At 40.8% G+C, this 19,821-nt stretch overlaps 1 protein-coding gene and 1 long non-coding RNA gene across 2 annotated transcripts; both read left to right on the forward strand.

Moving 5' to 3' along the window:
• Positions 1–1,230: 1,230 nt before the first annotated feature.
• Positions 1,231–5,070, forward strand: LOC306765658 (C-reactive protein-like; the record flags this gene model as incomplete). Its single annotated transcript, XM_079253142.1, has 3 exons — positions 1,231–1,282; positions 4,375–4,582; positions 4,665–5,070. The coding sequence occupies 3 exons, from the start codon at positions 1,231–1,233 to the stop codon at positions 5,068–5,070; spliced, it is 666 nt and encodes a 221-aa protein (XP_079109268.1).
• A 2,333-nt stretch (positions 5,071–7,403) lies between these two features.
• LOC306765775 lies at positions 7,404–10,733 on the forward strand. Its single transcript, XR_013771579.1, has 2 exons — positions 7,404–7,544; positions 8,369–10,733. It is a non-coding gene; the product is annotated as an uncharacterized lncRNA (long non-coding RNA).
• Positions 10,734–19,821: the final 9,088 nt, after the last annotated feature.

Genomic DNA, 19,821 nt, shown 5'->3' on the forward strand with positions numbered 1-19,821 from the left:
TTCTCAAGGGCTGCTGTCCTGCAGGTTTTTCATGTATTCCTGTTCCAACCATAGACTGGAAATAAAGAGATGGACGGAGCCTCCGTGACGTCACCCGTAGGTTTCTGAAGAGCTGAATTGAAGCTCGGTGGGCGGTTCCTACCATCACCATCTTGGCAGGGTATGTGTGTCGTCTCACCCGGAAAATACATATATGGACAAAGAGATGGAGCTGAGAGGGGGGCTGTGAGCATCATTGTGGATGATTGACATTGTGTGAACTCAGAGCTTTTTGTACCTAAGAGCTAACCGAGCTAACCTGGAGATAATAACTTGGAGATAATTGCAAACCAGGTAACGGAGGTAAGCGGGCTAAAGCTAAGTCACATTGTTAACCGGCTAAAAACCGCTGTTGTTCTGCATTCCTCTTACTTGAAGCGGGAGATCGGGTACCTGTCAATCAAAAGGACATGCCCCTAAATATGCTAAATTTCAAGATTAAAACACTTTTAAACGGGCGAGTTAGAAAAAAATTCACTCCCCCCACAGTTGTCATGAAGGTAAACCTGACCTATTAAACCGAAAATGGGTTTTTGAACCAGGCTGTAAACATGTTTATTTCTGCTCTGAAGTTGGTCTTTTTAACATGGGAGTCTATGGGGATTTGCTCTGTTTTGCAGCCCCTAGTGGATGAAGGGAGAACTGCAGTTTTATACACTTTCACATAGGCTTCACTTTTGACCGCCTGATGCTTCGTCCATCTTTCATATACGGTGTATGGTTCCAACACACCTTGCTTCTGTTAAATGGACATTTAAAACAAGTGTGTTGGATATACAGCTAACAGACAGAGAGACACTGGCGAATGCATGACCTTTACCTTGGCAGAGATAACAGCAGAGATACTAATACAGGTCTGTGACTGGATCACGGTTCTGGGAGGGCATGGGACTGGAAAATTTAGAGACTTTTTACAGCAGTGAACTCCAAATCAGGTCATTGAGGGCAGGTATCCTGGATGTGTCCTTGCAGAAATACACCTGAATTCACATGAATGGACCATTAACAGACTTCTGCAGAAGTTGACAACAAGCTGCTGGAGATCCATTTTTAAATCAGGTGTGTTGTGGTAGGGAAAGACCCCATACCTGCAGGACACCTTGAGGGACAGATTTGGATATCCCTGTTTTACAGCAACATCTAATACAGTAAAGCCAGCATCTTTTCCTGGAACGTCCCTCAGACAACAAGATGATGCAGAACCACACTGTGCACGTATACAGCGAGCTGCAGGAGGAGGCGAGTACGGGAACTGACCAGCCCACAGTCCATGACCTGAAAAAAACTCTGATTATTTACTCTACTTTACGTCATACAGAGACAAAAAAAAAGTTTCTTCCAAAAATCTGCCATTAAAAGCGACAGAATAATATTTTCCTACTATTCTTTTTTTATTTATTTTTTTTTTTTTTTGCTGAGATCTTTTTCTCATTTTCAGTCCAAATAAAAAATACCAAATATGTAAAGTTCATATGATTTTTAACCCTTTTACACAAAGTTTAGGTTTGTTGAGGATTTTATGCAAACAGTCTTTAATATACTACAAATTATTAACATAATAGATTTTAATACATTTTTTAATCCATTATTTATTTATTTATGTCAGGCAGATTAATGATTATCCTTTCAGGTCATTTGAAAATCCCACTGACTCCTATTAAAGCGGTCGCAAAACAATACAATCCTAAATCCTCTAATGTCGGGTTTTATTTGAGAGAAAACTGTCACATTAGTCATTTTTACTGGTCACCATGACACAAATGCACAGCTCCTCTTCAGTTTGGTTCCTTCCAGTCGTCTGTTTTCTGCTCCTGACCGATCCGGCCTGTCTTCTGCCTCAGGGATCCCCAATCCTGGTCCTCGAGGACCAGTGTCCTGCAGGTTTTCCAAGTCTCCCTGCTGCACCACACCTGATTCAAATCAATGTGTATTTAGCAGACATGGGCAGAGCTTGTCTAGGTCTGAACCAGGTGTGTTGCAGCAGGAACACTTGGAAAACCTTCCTCACTTGGTATCATCACATCTTTTAAAAAGCAGCTTTGCAAAGTGATAAAAACTTTACTGTCCAAGTTGTGCATGCTTTTTTTTTTATATTTACAGATTAAAAGAATAGAAGTGAGTTGATGTGTGCACTTCTGTGTAGTTTGAACTTTAACCTGTTTTGAAACAGACATCATATTGATGAGTTGAGAAAGTCACGTTTCCAGGCAGGTTATAAAGGTTCCAGCAAATTGTTGAAAGCAGGAGTTTCTCTGAAGAGCTGTAAGTAACCAGTTTCACTTTGCTTTTACATCCTCAGTTAATATTTCTGAACATAAAGATAAATGGATAGAAATAAAATCTGCTTCATGTAAATGAGGAACTTCTTGTTCTGCAGGTTTGATCAGGTAAAATGAGACGTTCAGTCCTTCTTTTATTCATCTCCCTCTCCGTGGCATCGACGGGTAAGTTAATATGTTATTACATAAAAACAAACATGGAATTGTATGTGCTTTTAATTAAAATGCAATAATCCACAAATATATGTGTGAATAAAAAGATAAAAGGTCAGATAAAAGGTTAGGAAAGTTTATTTTTACTGCACTGCTCATGTACAAAACCATTCAACGGGTTTTACATAAAACATACAAAGCATTACTGATCTCATTAGTTTCAGTCCATTTTGTTTCGGGAACAAAACTTTTTCTCAAGTTCTGTTGCAGTAAACCAAACGACGCAGTGATGCCAGCAACTTATAAAGAAGATAAACTTCAGAAATATTACTTTCTTTGCTCTTCAGAGCTTCTATCTGACTGTCTAAAGTCAACAAGCTGATAAAAACTCCTAAAAATCACAGCTTTGGTACATTCTCATTAGCCCCTGGCTTGGTGCCTGTACACTGGGGTTTACCCCGGTGGACGCCTTCAGGTGGGGGGACGGGTTCTTATGCACCGAACAGCAGTTCAGAGTACCCACCCTTTCTGGAGTCCTTGGAGGGAGTGCTGGAGGGTGCTCCTTCTGGGGACTCCATTGTTCTGCTGGGGGACTTCAATCCTCACGTGGGCAGTGAGTAGTCTCTAGTTTGTAGTCGTATCATGCCTTGGACACTCGGGTGAAGAGGGGGGCGGAGCTTCAACTGATCACCACCTGGTGGTGAGTTGGCTCAGATGGTGGGGGAGGAAGCCGGTCAGACCTGGCAGGCCCAAACGTGTTGTGAGGGTCTGCTGGGAACGTCTGGCTGAGTCCCCCGTCAGAGCGAGCTTCAACTCCCACCTTCAGCAGAGCTTCGAACATGTCCCGAGTGAGGCGGGGGACATTGAGTCCGAATGGGCTGTGTTCCGTGCCTCTATTGCTGAGGCGGCCGGCCGGAGCTGTGGCTGTAAGGTCGTTGGTGCCTGTCGTGGCGGTAATCCCAGGACTCGTTGGTGGACACCAGCAGTGAGGGATGCCGTCAAGCTGAAGAAGGAGTCCTATCGAGCCTTCTTGGCCTGTGGGACTCTGGAGGCAGCTGATGGGTACCAGCGGGCTAAGCGGCATGCGGCTTCAGCTTTTGCCGAGGCAAAAACTTGGGCATGGGAGCAGTTCGGCGAGGCCATGGAGAAAGACTTCCGGACGGCTTCGAGGAGATTCTGGTCCACCATCCGGTGGATGAAGCAGTGCTCCATCAATACTGTGTACAGTGGAGGTGGGGAGCTGCCATGGGGACCAAAACTCGAGACGTTGTGGGTCGGTGGAGGGAATACTTCGAAGATCTCCTCAGTCCTACCAACACGTCTTCCGATAAGGAAGCAGAGCTGGTGGACTCAGGGGTGGACTCTCCTATCTCTGGGGCTGAAGTCGCTGAGGTGGTCAAACAGCTCCTTGGCGGCAAGGCCCCGGGGGTGGATGAGATCCGCCCGGAGTTCCTTAAGGCTCTGGATGCTGTGGGGCTGTCCTGGCTGACACGCCTCTGCAGCATCACGTGGACTTTGAGGACAGTGCCGCTGGACTGGCAGACTGGGGTGGTGGTCCCCATTTTAAAGAAGGGGGACCGGAGGGTTTCCCTTTATCACCAATTCTATTCATAACTTATATGGACAGAATTTCTTGGCGCAGCCGAGGTGTTGGAGGGATCCGGCTTGGAGGCCTCAGGGATTGGATCTCTGCTTTTTGCGGATGACGTGGTCCTGTTGGCTTCATCTGGTCCTGATCTCCAGCTCTCATTTGATTTTCTGGAAGAGCTTGGTGCATTGTTGGCATGAAATGACCCTCCTTTTAACCACCTGAGTATTTCTTTTGGTATAAACACAAAGTTATACATATGTTTTTCTGTTTCTTTTCATAGTCCATGACAAAATCTTGTTTCTTGTCCTTCAGGGATTCTTCCTAAGAAGACCCTGATTTTCCCTGTTGCAACATCTGACAGCTATGTTGAGCTGACCCCTCAGAAACCCATGGACCTTGGAGCGTTCACTCTGTGCATGCGTGTGGCCACAGAGCTCAGCGGCAAGCGAGAAGTTATCTTATTTGCATACTGTGTTCAACAAGTTGATGAGCTGAATGTGTGGCGGGAAAATGACGGCAGGTAGAAAACAGACATAAAGCTCCGTTATTCATTCATCTCTTTGTCTTGCATGTTTGTATTTAGATTGAACTGTGTGTTTCAGACTGTCTCTTTACCTGGCTGGAGAGGGGGTTTTGTTCCAAGTCCCTCAACTCGGCGCCTTGCAGACCCACCTGTGTGTCACCTGGAATTCCAGCTCAGGCGCAACAGCACTTTTCATGGATGGCAGGAAAAGTCTGACCAAAATCTACAAGAAGGGGCACTTTGTCCGATCAGGAGGCAGAGTTATACTGGGACAGGATCCAGATGAGTACATTGGAAATTTTGATACCAGTCAGAGTTTTGTTGGAGAGATCACTGATGTCAACATGTGGGACTCTGTTCTGTCAGACAGCACAATCAAAGACGTGTTTTCTAGGAAGAGTTCGGAGACTGGAAACATCTTCGACTGGGACACCATACAGCTTAATATTAATGGGAATGTTGAGTTTCTCCAGTATGAGCCGTAGCTGGAAAGTTCTCAGTCAGAGGAAGTCCATAATGCCGCTTCATGACATAGAGGAGCAACAATACATTATTTAATGATCAATGAGCTAATAGCAGCAATCCAAGCTGAAAATGTTGATCAAACACAGATAAATTAATAATCTAAAATACATCCTGCAATAAGAATGTGGAATTATTTCCATTGTCTTTGTTCCAAAAACCAAAATGTGTGATGAGAAAAAGGTTGTTTAAATCCAGGTTTAAAAAATGTTTTCACATCACTTGCAATCATTTTCACTTCATTTATGATTTTATTGTGATTTTTGCTATTTGTTGCTGCCTCTTCTGCTTTTACACCATCTGTGAGGCTTTTAATGTTCCATGTTAAGCACTTTGAATTGTCCTGTACATGAAATGTGCTGTACAAACAAACTTGCCTTGGCTGTGATAAAAATTTAACTCTACCACCTTGATCATTTATATTTGGTTGACGATATGGAATAAGAGTGAGGCCAAAAATATACAGTACCAGCTGTTAAGAACACATATGTGTTATTATGGTAACTGCTTAGTGTATGTTGCTTTCCTTTCAGCATATCTGTGTTTAGATAAAAAAAAAATTAAGTTTAATAACTGGAACAATACATAATTAAAAAGATTTTTTTTAAAGTAAAACATTACAAAATGCATAAACATTTGTCTGAAATTGATACATCCAATACATATTGTATATAAATATATATTTAACACCAATGAGACATGTGACAGTAATGCAGTCAGATTTTGTCAACAGTACCTTCCAATGCATCACACACAGGCAGCCAACAGATGGATCAATGGATCAGACTGATATAAACTAGATGTGGTGTCCTCTGGGCCAAAGAATAGCAGGACTATCTGGGTTGTTAGAGGCGAAGAGTGAAAAACGTGTGATGGTTTGGAGTGGTGTTAGTGGGCAACCTGCACATCTATGAAGCAACATGCTGCATTACAGCAACATCTTTTTTTAGGGATGTCCTGTTTATTTCAGCAAGACAATACCAAACCACATTCTGCAGGTGTTTCAGCAGCGTGGCTTCACTAGTGCAGGTACTAGACTGGTCTGCCTGCAGGCCAGACCAGCAACTGAAGCTGTACATCAAGCTAGAATGTGAAGAATTCCACCTGCACAGCTTCAACAATTAGCGTCCTCTGTCCAGTTAAAGTGTTATTAAAAAGAAAGGTGATAAAACACAGTGGTAAACACGCCCATGTCCCATCTTCACTGGAACATGTTGCTGGCAATATCGACAAAAAGAGAATTAGTTTTATCAGTTTTAACATGTCGTGTATTTAATAGAATAAAGATGTACAAGGGTTGGCATAAGATTGACTTTATTTTTATTTGTTTTACACAACTTAATTTGAGGTAGGGTGACAAGAGCCAAATGTATACTTTACACCCTTTTTAGACAGAAATAGTCCAAATATTGTACTAGGTCGTCTTGTATGTGCTGCAAATCAATAACTAACTTAACTGACATAGATTAACTTGTGTCTTGTTTTTTTATTCTTTTTATTTGATCAGTTTTTTAATCATGAAAAAGATTTTATCTAGGCTTGTAGCCTTGCTAGGGATCTTAACAAAGAATTCCTCCTTGATACAAAATATTCACGTGATTTACGAAGTCAGGTTGTAAAAGTAAGTAATTCCACACAAGCAGTAGGCACGGACGGGGTTCGAACCCGCGATCTTCGGTTTACGAGACCGACGCCTTACCACTTGGCCACCGCGCCTGATAACATTATTTCACCCCAACATATCGTTATAAAAATAACATGCCGAGGGATTGTGACGGGATTGTTTTCTGATGATTCTATTTTTGTCATGAACGCATATTTGGTGCGATGATCCCCTTCAGGAAGTAGAAATCATAATCCCTCTGGAAATACGTCCTCTTTCCACTTCCTCTGCAGTGTGCTACACACTGCAGACACACCTAGTTATTTGAAAGCCAAATGAATTAAAAGACATCCACTATGTATAAAACTACGAACAACTAACGATATAAGAATTCTGATACATTTAGAATACGCTTTAAAAGAAGTTTAATATGTTACGTTTTACTCTAGGCATAAGCGCACACGTCGGAACTTCTGCAATATAACGCCACTGACGTTAAACACCATCTACACAAAAAGTACGAGTTCAGCCGAAATTTCCAACATATGTAATTTCTGAAAATAAAATCCCAAATGATTTTTTTTTTTTTTTTTTTGTCCTCGATTCTGAAAAATAACCAAAATAGTAAAAGATCCAAGTTCGCCGCTTCCTCTGAGGAGAGGGGAACGTTGATGCAGAACACAAGCGGAAGTAGATGCTTGACAGCAGATTGGATTTCAGTGCTTCCCAGAAACAAACTCTGCATGTAATATGAACATGTGATAGGGAAGGGCAGTGTTTGGGGATGGTGCAGGGGTGGTCGGGTCCTTGTGGATTTCATCAGTGTCTCGTGCTGTAAGTTTTGACGCTCTGTGTAAATCAGAGATAGCCACTTGAAGGGGCTAAGCGATGCTAAAAGCGTTAGCCGGGAGGCTAACAGGAGGTCTCTGATTTGTGTTTATTAGCAACGTTTTTATGTAATGTAAGTTCATATTCTATCGTTTGTACTCGATAATTCGATTGTTTTACACTTTTAACTGCATCTAATAAAGTTAGGTTACGCTGGCTAACATCTAGCTAATGCTAATTATCACAGTGTACTGTAGACCAGTGTTTTTCAACCTTTTATGAGCCAAAGCACATTCTCTCTGAAAAGTCACAGGGCACACTTTTTCTCACTGAAAAATCGCAAAGCAAACTTTTTCTCACTGGCACACAACAAACCAGAATGTTGTTTTTTTTTTTAAAGTCCATATTTTTAACATAAAGTCCATTTTGTCAAAGCCTCTTGAATAGAAATCAGATAAACACAAGAAGATGGAATTTTATTATCTTTCACTGGGGCCTGTTTGGATGAACACATAGCGGCTTTTTAAACCAACTATGTGAAATTGGGAATTTTCTCAGGGCACACCAGATAATCTCTCATGGCACAGTGGTTGAAAAGCACTGCTGTAGACCCTGACTCATTTCATCTTGCTGGTATCTAAGGATTCCCAAAAAAGTCTTGGTATCGATACTTTTTATATTTGTATCGATCCTTCCAGTCTTAATGTGCACATATTTGAGTTCAGATCAGTCATCAGCAGTTTTATTTGCTTTCCAGGAATGAAAAATCTCTAAAACCTTAGAAATGAGTTGAAATATGAGTCTGATGTTTGTCCTGAAATCTCTGCCAGCTGAACCTCCCTCCTCGGTTCATCATGCCCCTGGTGGTGGATGCCGTGTGGGCCTTGTGGAGTATCGGGGCTGGCATCTACGACTACTTCCACACCAGTGCTATGGAGGAGAGGATCCACACTCTGGAGAACGTCCTCTCCATCCATCAGTTTGTGATCGCAGGACTGTCGGCTGGTCTCATCCTGCTCCTGACCTACATACTGTTGAGAAAACACTGAAACCTACCCAGACTTCTCCAGTTAAGCCCAAACGCAAACAGGATGTTGTCTTCATTGCATCCCTCATGCTGCAGCATCGGTTGGAATGCACCAGATGAGGTCAGGAGCTGCGATGGCCGCCAGCCCCTGAAAACTTGTCTGATGGTCGTGAACGCTTCCAGGGTGTGTTGCTGTGTGTTAAAGGTGAAAGCAGCCTGTAACGGTCTGCAGACGGCCACGTCGTTCAGAAACTATGCCGTTAATCCCAACATCTGGACAGTCAGCGACGACAGATGAAGAGGAGGAATGAGCAGAGATGAGTTTTTCTAAAAAAGCAGTTGTAAGTTGTGTTTTAAAATCCCAGGACCTAATAATTACCACCAAATCAGTTTTTCCTCATGTTTAATCATGTTTTTTGTTCCCAAAAATAAGTTACAGTTAAATGTAATGTTTAATGGAAGTCCATTTTCACCCTGTTAACAGAAAAAAAACACAACCTCACAGGAAAAATAATGTAAAATTTGCACCTGTTAAAACAAGCTGATTAAATTTTATTTCCAGTAAGAGCGTATTAACGGTCCATACTCTGCCAGCGCTGTCTCGCCGCTTCCTCGCAGACGATAACTCTTTCACTACAACAGCTTGATGGAAACAAGTGACATGTCACCCTAAAGACTGTGTTGTGTGAATTAGTTTGTTGTGACAACAACACACAGAATGAGCTGTCCTGAAAACCAGTTAAACAGATCAATATTGTCTATTATTGACCATGACTTGTTCGTGTCACCGTCTGAACCTCTGTGTGAGACTTTGTGGTTGGGAAACTCGTGTTTTTGTGCAGGACAATAAGCAAAATAAGCATCCACGCCCAGATAATCAATATAAATACAGCATAAAATAATTAATTAAATATGTTTTTAATTGAAAAAAAAAAATAGCGAATAACACATTCAATTAATGAATAAACAAGGTCTTAAATGTGTCCTTAATGAAATACTATTGATAATAAACAAAAAAGTGCAATGAAATAAATACAGTATTAAAAATAATTACGTGTCATTAATGTAGCAATATAACAAAATAACATCAAACGAATTAATCACTTAAATGTGTTATCAAATATTTTAAATGATGTAATGCAGCTTTAGATAATTCATTTGATCTCTTAATTTATTAAAATTTGAAATAAATTAGAAATACATAATTTAATGAAAAGTTTCCTTTTATACAAAAACTTATGGAATTACTTCAGTATTTATTGAATTATTTTGTTGTCTTCAAAGCTTGATGTATTTCCTTCATCAACAGTTGCAGGAATCCAGAAACACGAAGTGAGGATGTAGGATCATTAATGAGGATGTCGGATCATTAAGCTGCTTATTAATAAGAGCTGATGGTCCATTTTTACCTTTCTGCTCCGCTGTGCAGAAAAAGCTCTGCTGTCCATCGATTCCAGCTGTTTTCCTCAAACCTTCTTATCCTTTTCCTCTTCATCTTTTCATTTGGCACATAATATTTCAAACAAGCCTGATAGTTTTTATGTCAGAATTTATGGACCGTAAATCAGGATTTTTACTGTTTAATTAGTTTTTTTTTTTGTTGTTGTTTTTTTAATGAACCTTAAAGGGATGTTCGATGTCAAAACAAACCTGAATAATTGAAATGTTGTGACGGTTTTAATAGGATTATTTGACCACAAAATGTTAAATTTAAAGTAATTATTGTGTCATGTGACTGTGGTTGGATGGGAATATGTAGCAGTGGTCAGACTGGAATTATTCTTTTCCAGCTCCCTGTCTCTGATGTCGGCTCAGATATGAGACTATTTGGTTTTTATTAATTTAACAAAAACACTGAAACTAAAATCATCTCTGTCTTTTATTTATTGTTCCGTACTGAGGACGGTTATGGATTTAATTAATTTTCTCTGTTTTGTGTAAAGGCAGATAATGTGTGTTTATTGTCAAAGTTTACATTTTTCCCAGCACTCCTCCCGTCTGTGGTAAATGTTTAAAGTTCGGTTTTCTGAGGTTATCTGTGTTTAACTGCCTTACCACTACTGCTGTTACAGAGATAATAAGGGAATAGGTTGGACTAATAAGTTAAAGCTGGTTTTGCTGAATTTTATTTATCTGACATGATTAAAGAATCATTTGTGTTTCATCCACATCACAAAGTTCTTCCTTTTTTCACCACGGTGTGACGGCAGAAAGTAGAACCCACTCTGATCGAACTTTCTCTGCCTTCAGGAAATTACCAAACATCCATGACGTGCTGAAGTTTGTAGTTAAAAATGCAATGCAATTTATTTATTACACACTCTAAATACAATGTTGAACAAAGTGCCACATTGTAGGAGGCTAAAACTAAAAGCAGAATATAGAGCATACATGAGGACAATAAAAATGTAAAACACTACAGCTAAAAGTGAAATAATTACAATCAGCTAAAAGCAATCAAAATCGGATAAAAAAATGTCCACTTATCACCGAGTAGAAAAAGCCAGATGGGTCTTCAGCAAAGATTTAAAAACAGATTCAGAGGAAGCCTGTCTGATATATAAAGGAAGTTCATTCCACAGTTTGCTGCAACTGCAAAGGCCCGGTCCCCTCTGAGCTTCCATTTGGGACAGACGGGAGAGGTTGGTCCGCCGACCTGAGAGACAGAGAGGGTGTGGAGGGGTGGAGGAGCTCAGAGAGGTACCGCGTACACCTAAAGTGAACGGGCAGCCAGGGAAGAGATGATAAAACGGGTAATTTTTTGTATTTTCCATAAGAGACTAAACGCGTAACGCTGCCAAGATGGCGATGATAGGAACCGCCCACCAAGCTTCAATTCAGCTCTTTAGAAACCTACAGGTGACGTCACGGAGGCTCCGCCCATCTTTTATATACAGTCTATAACTGTATCACTACCAGCGAAAGGAACAAACCACCGAAGAAGAGGAACATGAAAAACACGATGCAGAAACTTCCAAATTAACTTGAAGAAGACGCAGAAGAAACTGAGAATGGCAAAAAAAAATCTTTGCGTTTTCAATTTTTTTTTTTAACTTCTTCTAGTGTTTTTGGAAGATTGAAAACAACTTTGAACTCTGAACTCAGCACTGCCCACTAGTGGATGAACTGACTTGACAACCATGGCAGCATAAAAGATGCATGGAAGTATGAGGTGCAGCGAAGTACGACAATGTTTCAAACGGGCGTCTACATTTATGTAAGGGACGGACCACAGAAGAAGAAAGTACAGGTGTGAAAAGTAGAAGTAGTTAGCTGTCGTCCAGCATCTGAGGCCACTGGATCCACTTGCATACGAAAACATATTTATGGCTGGAAGAGTTTTGGGCACTGCTGGGCACCGTACATTCACACCTGTGCTATACCCACCTCCACCACCAGATGTCAGTAATTCTACACACGGGAGCTTTAGAAAGTTGAGATCAAATGTACGATTGAATATAATGTAATTCTTCTTCACTTTGCTCATTTCTTTATCGATTGTAGATAAATTTAATAAATCCTGCTCTTCCATCACTAAACGAAACAACAGAGAAACAGGGAGAGACCAGCACAGCTGTTGAGACCATGTAACAGCTTTTAAAGCCGTGATAAAACCACATCTTAACAAAAACAAAGACGTTTAAACCACTAAAAGGTCAAATAAACATCATCAAAGGATCAATAGCTTCATTTCCATTAGCCCTGAACTGTGCGAAACTTAAATATTAATAATAAATTAAAAACTGATAATGGAAACGCCTACATTTAGAAAAATTAATCCAATATTCATTAACATTTTTATGCTACTAAATAGTGTAATAGAAACCCTTTTTTTTCATTTAGGAGAAAACAGACTGTGACAAAGTGGGTAAGGTGCCACCACTTGTTACTGTTGCTTAACACAAAAACAGCGAACCATATTCAATTCAATTCAACTTTATTTGTATAGCGCCACTTCACAACAATGTTGTCACAGGACACTTTACATACACATCATTTCGAGCCAATTCATACACATCCTATAATAGAAACCAACTGATTGCATCGAGTCATGACTTGGATCCAATCCTCCATCCTGAGCTGCATGCGGCGACAGTGGGAAGGAAAAAACTCCCCTTTAACAGGAAGAAAACCTCCGGCAGAACCCGGCTCAGGGAGGGCAGCCATCTGCCTCCACTGGTTGGGGTGGAGAGGACAGGAAAGACAGATCAACATGTACAACTGCATATTGTGTTTGAGTTACTGATACTTTATCGTCTCAGTGGTCAGCAGACACCAGCTATCCTGGGTTTGTTTGTGTTTTGTTTTGAGTAAAGTTAAAATATACAACCACTTGTTAAAACAAAGATGCAGACCAATAGAAATAATTTGGTTTAATATCCTGTTTGCTCTGCTCATAAAATGTTAGTATTATTGACTCACTCACCATACTTGTGTTCTCGGACCAAAGGGAGGAAGAGCCGCTCATGTCCTGCATTTAGAGGCTTTTACCCAATTGGTGATGTCACTGGATGGTACCAAGTATGGGAGGGAGGGAGTTGTATTGTGTCACAGGAATTGGTTTGTCTTTTACAGGATATGTATTGTGCCGAATGTTTGGGGAAAGAATGACTATGACTTTATTTAGTGCACGTACCTGAAAGGTGGAAGGTGCTGGGAATCCCATGTTGGGATTCAGGTGTGAGGGTATTTAAGCTGGCATTTTGTTTGTCTGCAAGAACAGAGATTGATGTAGCAGGGTGCATGTTAGATCACTTTCGGTTTGTTTGATTTCAGTTAAGTTTAGTGGGTAAAATGTTATTTGTGTAATGATAAATTTCCGTTGTGGTTTTCTATGTATTTAATGGCAACATGCACCATTGCACAATAAATTCTCAGCTTGTTGGAGGACTTCTGCCGACTGCTATCTGTTAGCCACTCTGTCCACCCAACCTACAACACAGACCAGTTTATTTCAAGTGATGATGATGCGCTGTGTTTAGATGAAGGAGGAGACAGAAGTGTTTTAAAAACAAATAATTAGAAAAGATAACCTCCATCCTTGAACGCAAATAACAGTGAAATGCAGAGTTTTACAAGGAATTAGGAAAATGGGGGAGAAGAGCTTTGAAAAGCCATGGAGAATCCTCCACAGCAACTCTCATAAAATCCTTACAAAAATTGCAGCTTATACACTCAACCAGAGGTGTCCAAAGACAGTCTTTGAGGGTCGCTGTACAGCAGGTTTTCCATGTTTTCCTGTTCCAACACACCTGCTTCGCATCAAATGGATTCTACACAATGGCAAAGTCTGTCTCTCCTACGTTACAGGGTGTATATATCCAGTCTGAATTTTCTCCTTTTAAACTCAGACAAGACAGAGGTCGTTATCTTTGGGCCTGAAAAACTTAGAACAAAATTATCCAGTTGTGTAATTAATCTGGATGGCATCAATCTGGCCTCCAGTACTACTGTGAGAAATCTTGGAGTCATTATTGACCAGGACTTGTCTTTTAGCTCACATTTAAAACAGGTTTCTCAAACTGCCTTCTTCCACCTGCGTAATATTGCTAAAATTAGGAGCATGTTGTCTCAGAAAGATGCAGAAAAATTAGTCCATGCCTTTATTACTTCCAGACTGGATTACTGCAAGTCGTTATTTATGTTCTGATGAGGACTAGCAGGAGAGATCATGTTTCACCAGTTTTAGCCTCTCTACACTGGCTCCCTGTTAAATCCAGGATAAAGTTTAAAATTCTTCTCCTCACATATAAAGCTCTCCATGACCAAGCTCCATTGTACATAAAAGATCTTATAGTTCCATATATTCCAAATAGAGCACTTGGCTCTCAGACTGCAGGTTTACTGGTGGTTCCCGGAGTCTCAAAGAGTACTATGGGAGGAAGGGCCTTTAGCTATCAGGCTCCTCTCTTATGGAACCAGCTCCCACCGTGGGTTCAGGAGGCAGACTCCCTCCACACCTTTAAGATGGAGCTGAAAACCTTCCTTTTCCATGATTCTTATAGTTAGGATATGAGCATCTCCTGAGTTGGAGTCTGCATGTACGGGACCCAACTGTCCAGGTTCTGCTCATTGCTCTTATAGTTATGGGTAGTCTAGCCAACCATTACTTATGTAACAATGGAGATGTTACCTGATGCGATGAGAAGTACCTCGCTCTATTTCTCTAATGTATTAATGTATAAATATATGCCAATATTGCCGTCTCTAACTTATTTCTCCTTTTTCTGCAGGTCTTCCTGAATAAGTGCAGTTGTACATGTTGATCTGTCTTTCCTGTCCTCTCCACCCCAACCAGTGGAGGCAGATGGCTGCCCTCCCTGAGCCAGGTTCTGCCGGAGGTTTTCTTCCTGTTAAAGGGGAGTTTTTTCCTTCCCACCGTCGCCGCATGCAGCTCAGGATGGGGGATTGGATCGAAGTCATGACTCGATGCAACCAGTTGGGTTCTATTATAGGATATGTATGAATTGGCTTGAAGTGATGTGTATGTTGATTCGTGTATGTAAAGTGTCCTGAGACAACATTGTTGTGAAGTGGCGCTATACAAATAAAGTTGAATTGAATCGAGTCCCTCTTCTCATCTGTCGATGTGGCAGTTCACCAAACCTGCAAACTGCACTTTGCCAAAATTTTTATTTTCACTTTTATTTTGTGAAAAATTGATGGAAATGCAGCTCGTGAGTCCAAATGACATGACTGATGACACTTCAGAGGTGAACTGGTCATGAAAATCATCTCAGCTGTGTTCCAGTGAGGTGGGACGCTGATGCTGCTCCTCCCATCTGAGGTGGAGCTCTGCTTCATTCCAGGAAACAACTCACCTGTGTGGCCGTCTGTCAAGTGGCGAGTCCTCTTCTTCTTCAATACTCTGATTGTAAGTCTGAATCTTCATGTTTCTCCTCTGTAATATGTAGAGTACTTTTTATTTACATTTTGTGGAAATGTGGCGTGACGGGGGGGAAGTGTGTGCATTAAGTTTTGACAACGCCACTCTGGGACTTTCACCCCGAGATTAATGTAAGCAACCCCGACCTCAAGGCCTTCAGGTTCGTTATACTAAAAGAAGCTTGAGACAAGTGTCCGACTATAAAAGAAATAATTTTATTTAAACAAACATTAAGATAAACAATTACCTAAAAAAAGAGTCTGCATTGAGCTTACCGGGGGGGATGAGTGGGCTAAGCCAAGGTGGAGGAATCCGACAAAACAGTAAGGGCCACCCCAGGCACACGTGAAGGACTTTTTCCGTTCTCCCAAGACACACAACACAGGCACACGTGATGAACATGCAAAACAGGGAGTGGGTAATCACACCAAACGGGATCCGACACCAAGGCAGCACCACTGCCACCACAAGCTCTCAGACCACTAGGAATAAAAAGAAACAAAAATGTTAAAACACACTTCTTTAACAGTAAGCAAAGCAGCAGCAATGTTAGGGAGATCAGCAGAGCAGTAGTCAACCAAGGCACATCCAGTGCATTACAGCAATCAGCTGACTGCAGAACCGCTGTGCTTTACAGCTCTCAGATTTTCCCCTAGAATAGAAAAAAAACAGTAAAGTAAGTGTCCCATGCAAGTAGAAAATCAGCCCCCCTGTATCAGATTTACATACCAGGATGCAGCGTTAGTCTCGCAGAGGAGTCGCGAGCAGGAGAAGACGCAGCGTGGTGCGCTACCTATGAAAACAGCCACGTAAACATGTATACTACTTAAAATATAAGAAGCCCAACTAAGAGACCTACCACAGCGATGCAAATATACGGCCAACTCCGCTTTGAAGCAGCGAGGGACCTTAGTGATGGCCGGAAGTTGCGCAGTCAATCAGTCACACAGGTGAGCGCTTGCTGTCCGTACCGGCTGCGCAAGATGGCGGCGTGAAAGGTCGGTTACTTCGAGCTCTCAGCACCTAACTTTCATTTAAGGCACTTTTAACGCTACTGACTCAATTTTCATCGCATAAGCGAAAGCAAATCCTTTGTTTGCCTTTTCTGACGCTTGAGCATATACCAAAATGCCGAAATCTGGTAGAAGAAGTGAATCTTCCAAAGAGGGAGAAAACTCCTTTAGCCTGCTTGCTAAAGACCATGACTATAATAGTAGTAGGATGGACTGTAACTCGCAAGCAACGACAGAAGAGGAATTCCCTCCTCTACCTGTGACTCCGAATAAGCCTCCTCTAGCCAAAAAACCCAATCTGTCCCATTCACTATGCTCGGATGATGCTGTTCATATGCTGTCCAACCTGATCAACTCCAGAAGTGACACACTGGAAAAGATGGTGAACACGGTTCGCGCCGAAATTACACTCCTAAATGAAAAGCTAGCACAGATGGAAAAACGTGTGGATAAAAGTGAGGAATCAACTCGGAGATGCATGGTTCGTGTGGCTGATCTGGAACGTTATGATCGTCGGTGGAATCTAAGGCTGTATGGCGTTCCTGAGGCTGAGAAAGAAAATGTACGTGAGGAGGTGATCAGCATTTGCCAGTGTTTATTGCCATCTTGGAAAGAAAAGCTGCCGGATGCCATTGATGTCGCTCATCGGTTGGGGAGAGAGCGCCAGGATGAGAGGCCCCGCGGTGTCATCATCAGGTTCATCTCCCGACGTCTGAGAGAGGAGGTCTGGAAAGCTGCCAAAAACAACGCCTTTCTCAAATCGAAAAAGCTACGCTTCTCTGAGGACTTAACAATGGAGGACAGGGATAACCGTCAGAAACTATGGCCTAAAATAAAAAAAGCGCGTGAAGAAGGAAAGGTTGCTTACTTTGTCGGCGGTCGAGGTTTTGTCAATGGGTCAGAGATTCACCCATAAAGGTATTCAATTACATCTGCGAGATGGAACCATACCACCCCTCTTTCCTTAGTTGTTTATGTTTTGGTTTTTTTTCTCTCTTTTCCCCTCTCTGTTTTACTTTCTGATTGTTTCATTCTGATCTTTTTTTTTCTTCTCAGGTGTTCGCTGATCAGTGCTTGACCTAGTTGTTTTTTGTTTGTTTTTTTCAGAAGAAAGGTTAAATAGTGGAGAGAGGGGAAAGTGGGTTGGAGGAAAGGAGGAAGAAGGGGGGGGGGGGGGACAAAAAAAAGGAAAAAAAAATAAAGAGGACTTGTTTTTTTTTTTGTTTTTTTTTAAAGGGGTGCATCTGTTAGCGACAAGGTTATTTTTTTTCTACTGGTGCTGTTCTCGATCTTGCACTACCTGTTAAACAAACTTTAAGGGTCCGTAGAATAAGACTTTATTATTCTTTGTATTCATAACTGTTCACATTAATATGTCTATTCTTTCTTTTATTTCTTTTAATGCTAGGGGGTTACGCAATAATATTAAGCGTAAAGCTTTATTTCTTTTTGCTAAACAATTTAACACGGACTTCTGCTTTGTACAGGAATCTCATTCTATTTCTGATGATGCCAAATTTTGGAAATGTCAATGGGGAAACTCCATATGGTTTGCAAATGGCACAGAGTGGTCAGCTGGTGTGATTAATTTAGAAAGCAAATTCTGTGGGAAGGTTTTACTCACTGAATGTGACCCCTTGGGTCACTTCATCTGTCAAACAATTCAGTGTAATGACCACTTTTTTATTACCTCTAACGTGTATGGCTACAACTCTGTGAAGGAAAATGATGGTCTTTTCTTGTCACTAGAGAATACATTGTTAAAATGTTTAGATAAATTTCCAAATGCTACTTTATTGCTAGGTGGTGACCTAAATGTTGTACCAGACAATTCATTAGATAAATGGCCTCCTCGTGCACCTAACAGAAGCAACACCAAGTTAAGAAATTTTATGGAAAGATTTAACCTGCATGATATCTGGAGAGTTAAAAACCCTCATGGGAAAGCCTTTACGTGGTGTAATAAGACTGGTTCTAGTCACTCCAGAATCGACCTTTGGCTGATCTCAAAAAGTTTTGCTGTAGATCATATTAATGTGGACATTCACCCTACTCCCCTCACAGATCACAAAGCCATTGTTATAAAAATGAACCTTTCTTCCTCTAACTCAAATGCTTCTAACTCAGCCTTTTGGAAACTGAATAGTTCAATTTTATTAAACAATTCTATTAAGGAACACGTTAAAGAACGAATTGCATACTTTTGGTCTAAAGCCATTAGAGGAAAACAATACGGCCTAAATTGGGAACTTTTTAAATTTGAAATTGCTCAGTATTTCAGGAAAACGTGTAGTGATATTGCTAAACACAAAAGGCAGCATGAACTACAAGTGGTTACAAAAATCTCTCATTTATCTCAAATTTCCCCGAATAACATTTCGGAAGAGGAGATTCTGGAGCTGTCTAATTTACAGTCTGAATTAGATGACTTGTACAACCAAAAAGCCAAGGGAGCCTTCGTTAGATCAAGATCACGGTGGCTCGAAAAGGGTGAACTATTTTTTTAACCTTGAAAGACATCATTCTAAAGTGAATAACATAATTCGTCTTAATGTGGATGGAATTATTACTGAAGAGTTCAGACTCATCTCTCAGTACTGTAGCGATTTCTACAAAAAGCTGTATACCTCTAAATTCTGTCAAGCATCCGCAGACACTTTCTTAAATTCCTTAACAGTCAAAACTATCACTAAAAATGAAAAAGAAAGGTGTGACAGTTCAATCACTCTCACTGAAGTGACGGAAGCAATCCAACAATTAAAGATTAATAAATCGCCAGGGACAGATGGTTTGACTTCTGAATTCTATAAAACGTTCGCTGATGAACTTTCTCCATTCTTAGTAGAAGTATTTTTGGAAAGTGTCTATCAAGAAAAGCTGCCAACAACTCTGACCCAAGGCCTAACTACCCTTATTCTAAAATCAGACAAAGATGAATTATTTTTAGATAATTGGCGACCAATTTCATTGCTTAATAATGACTACAAGATCTTTGCTACCATTTTAGCAAAAAGACTTAAATTTGTACTGGACTCGATAATTGTGGAGACCCAATCTGGTTTTATGTCCAGGAGACACATTATAAATAATATCAGGTTAGTTTTGGACATACTTGACTACTCAGAAATTATAGAGGATAAAAGTTTCATATTATTTCTCGACTTTTATAAAGCATTTGATACGGTGGAGCATCAATTCATTTTACAATCTCGTAAGAAATTTGGCTTTGGCGATTACTTTTATTCAGCTATTAGCACACTTTACAAGAACAGTAACAGCTCTATTAAATTAGCCGGTGGTACATCTCCTAGATTCAGTTTATCAAGAGGCATCAGGCAAGGCTGCCCTGCCTCTCCT

Source organism: Telmatherina bonti (genome assembly GCF_933228915.1).
Source record: "Telmatherina bonti genome assembly, chromosome: 14".
Lineage (NCBI taxonomy): Eukaryota > Metazoa > Chordata > Actinopteri > Atheriniformes > Telmatherinidae > Telmatherina > Telmatherina bonti.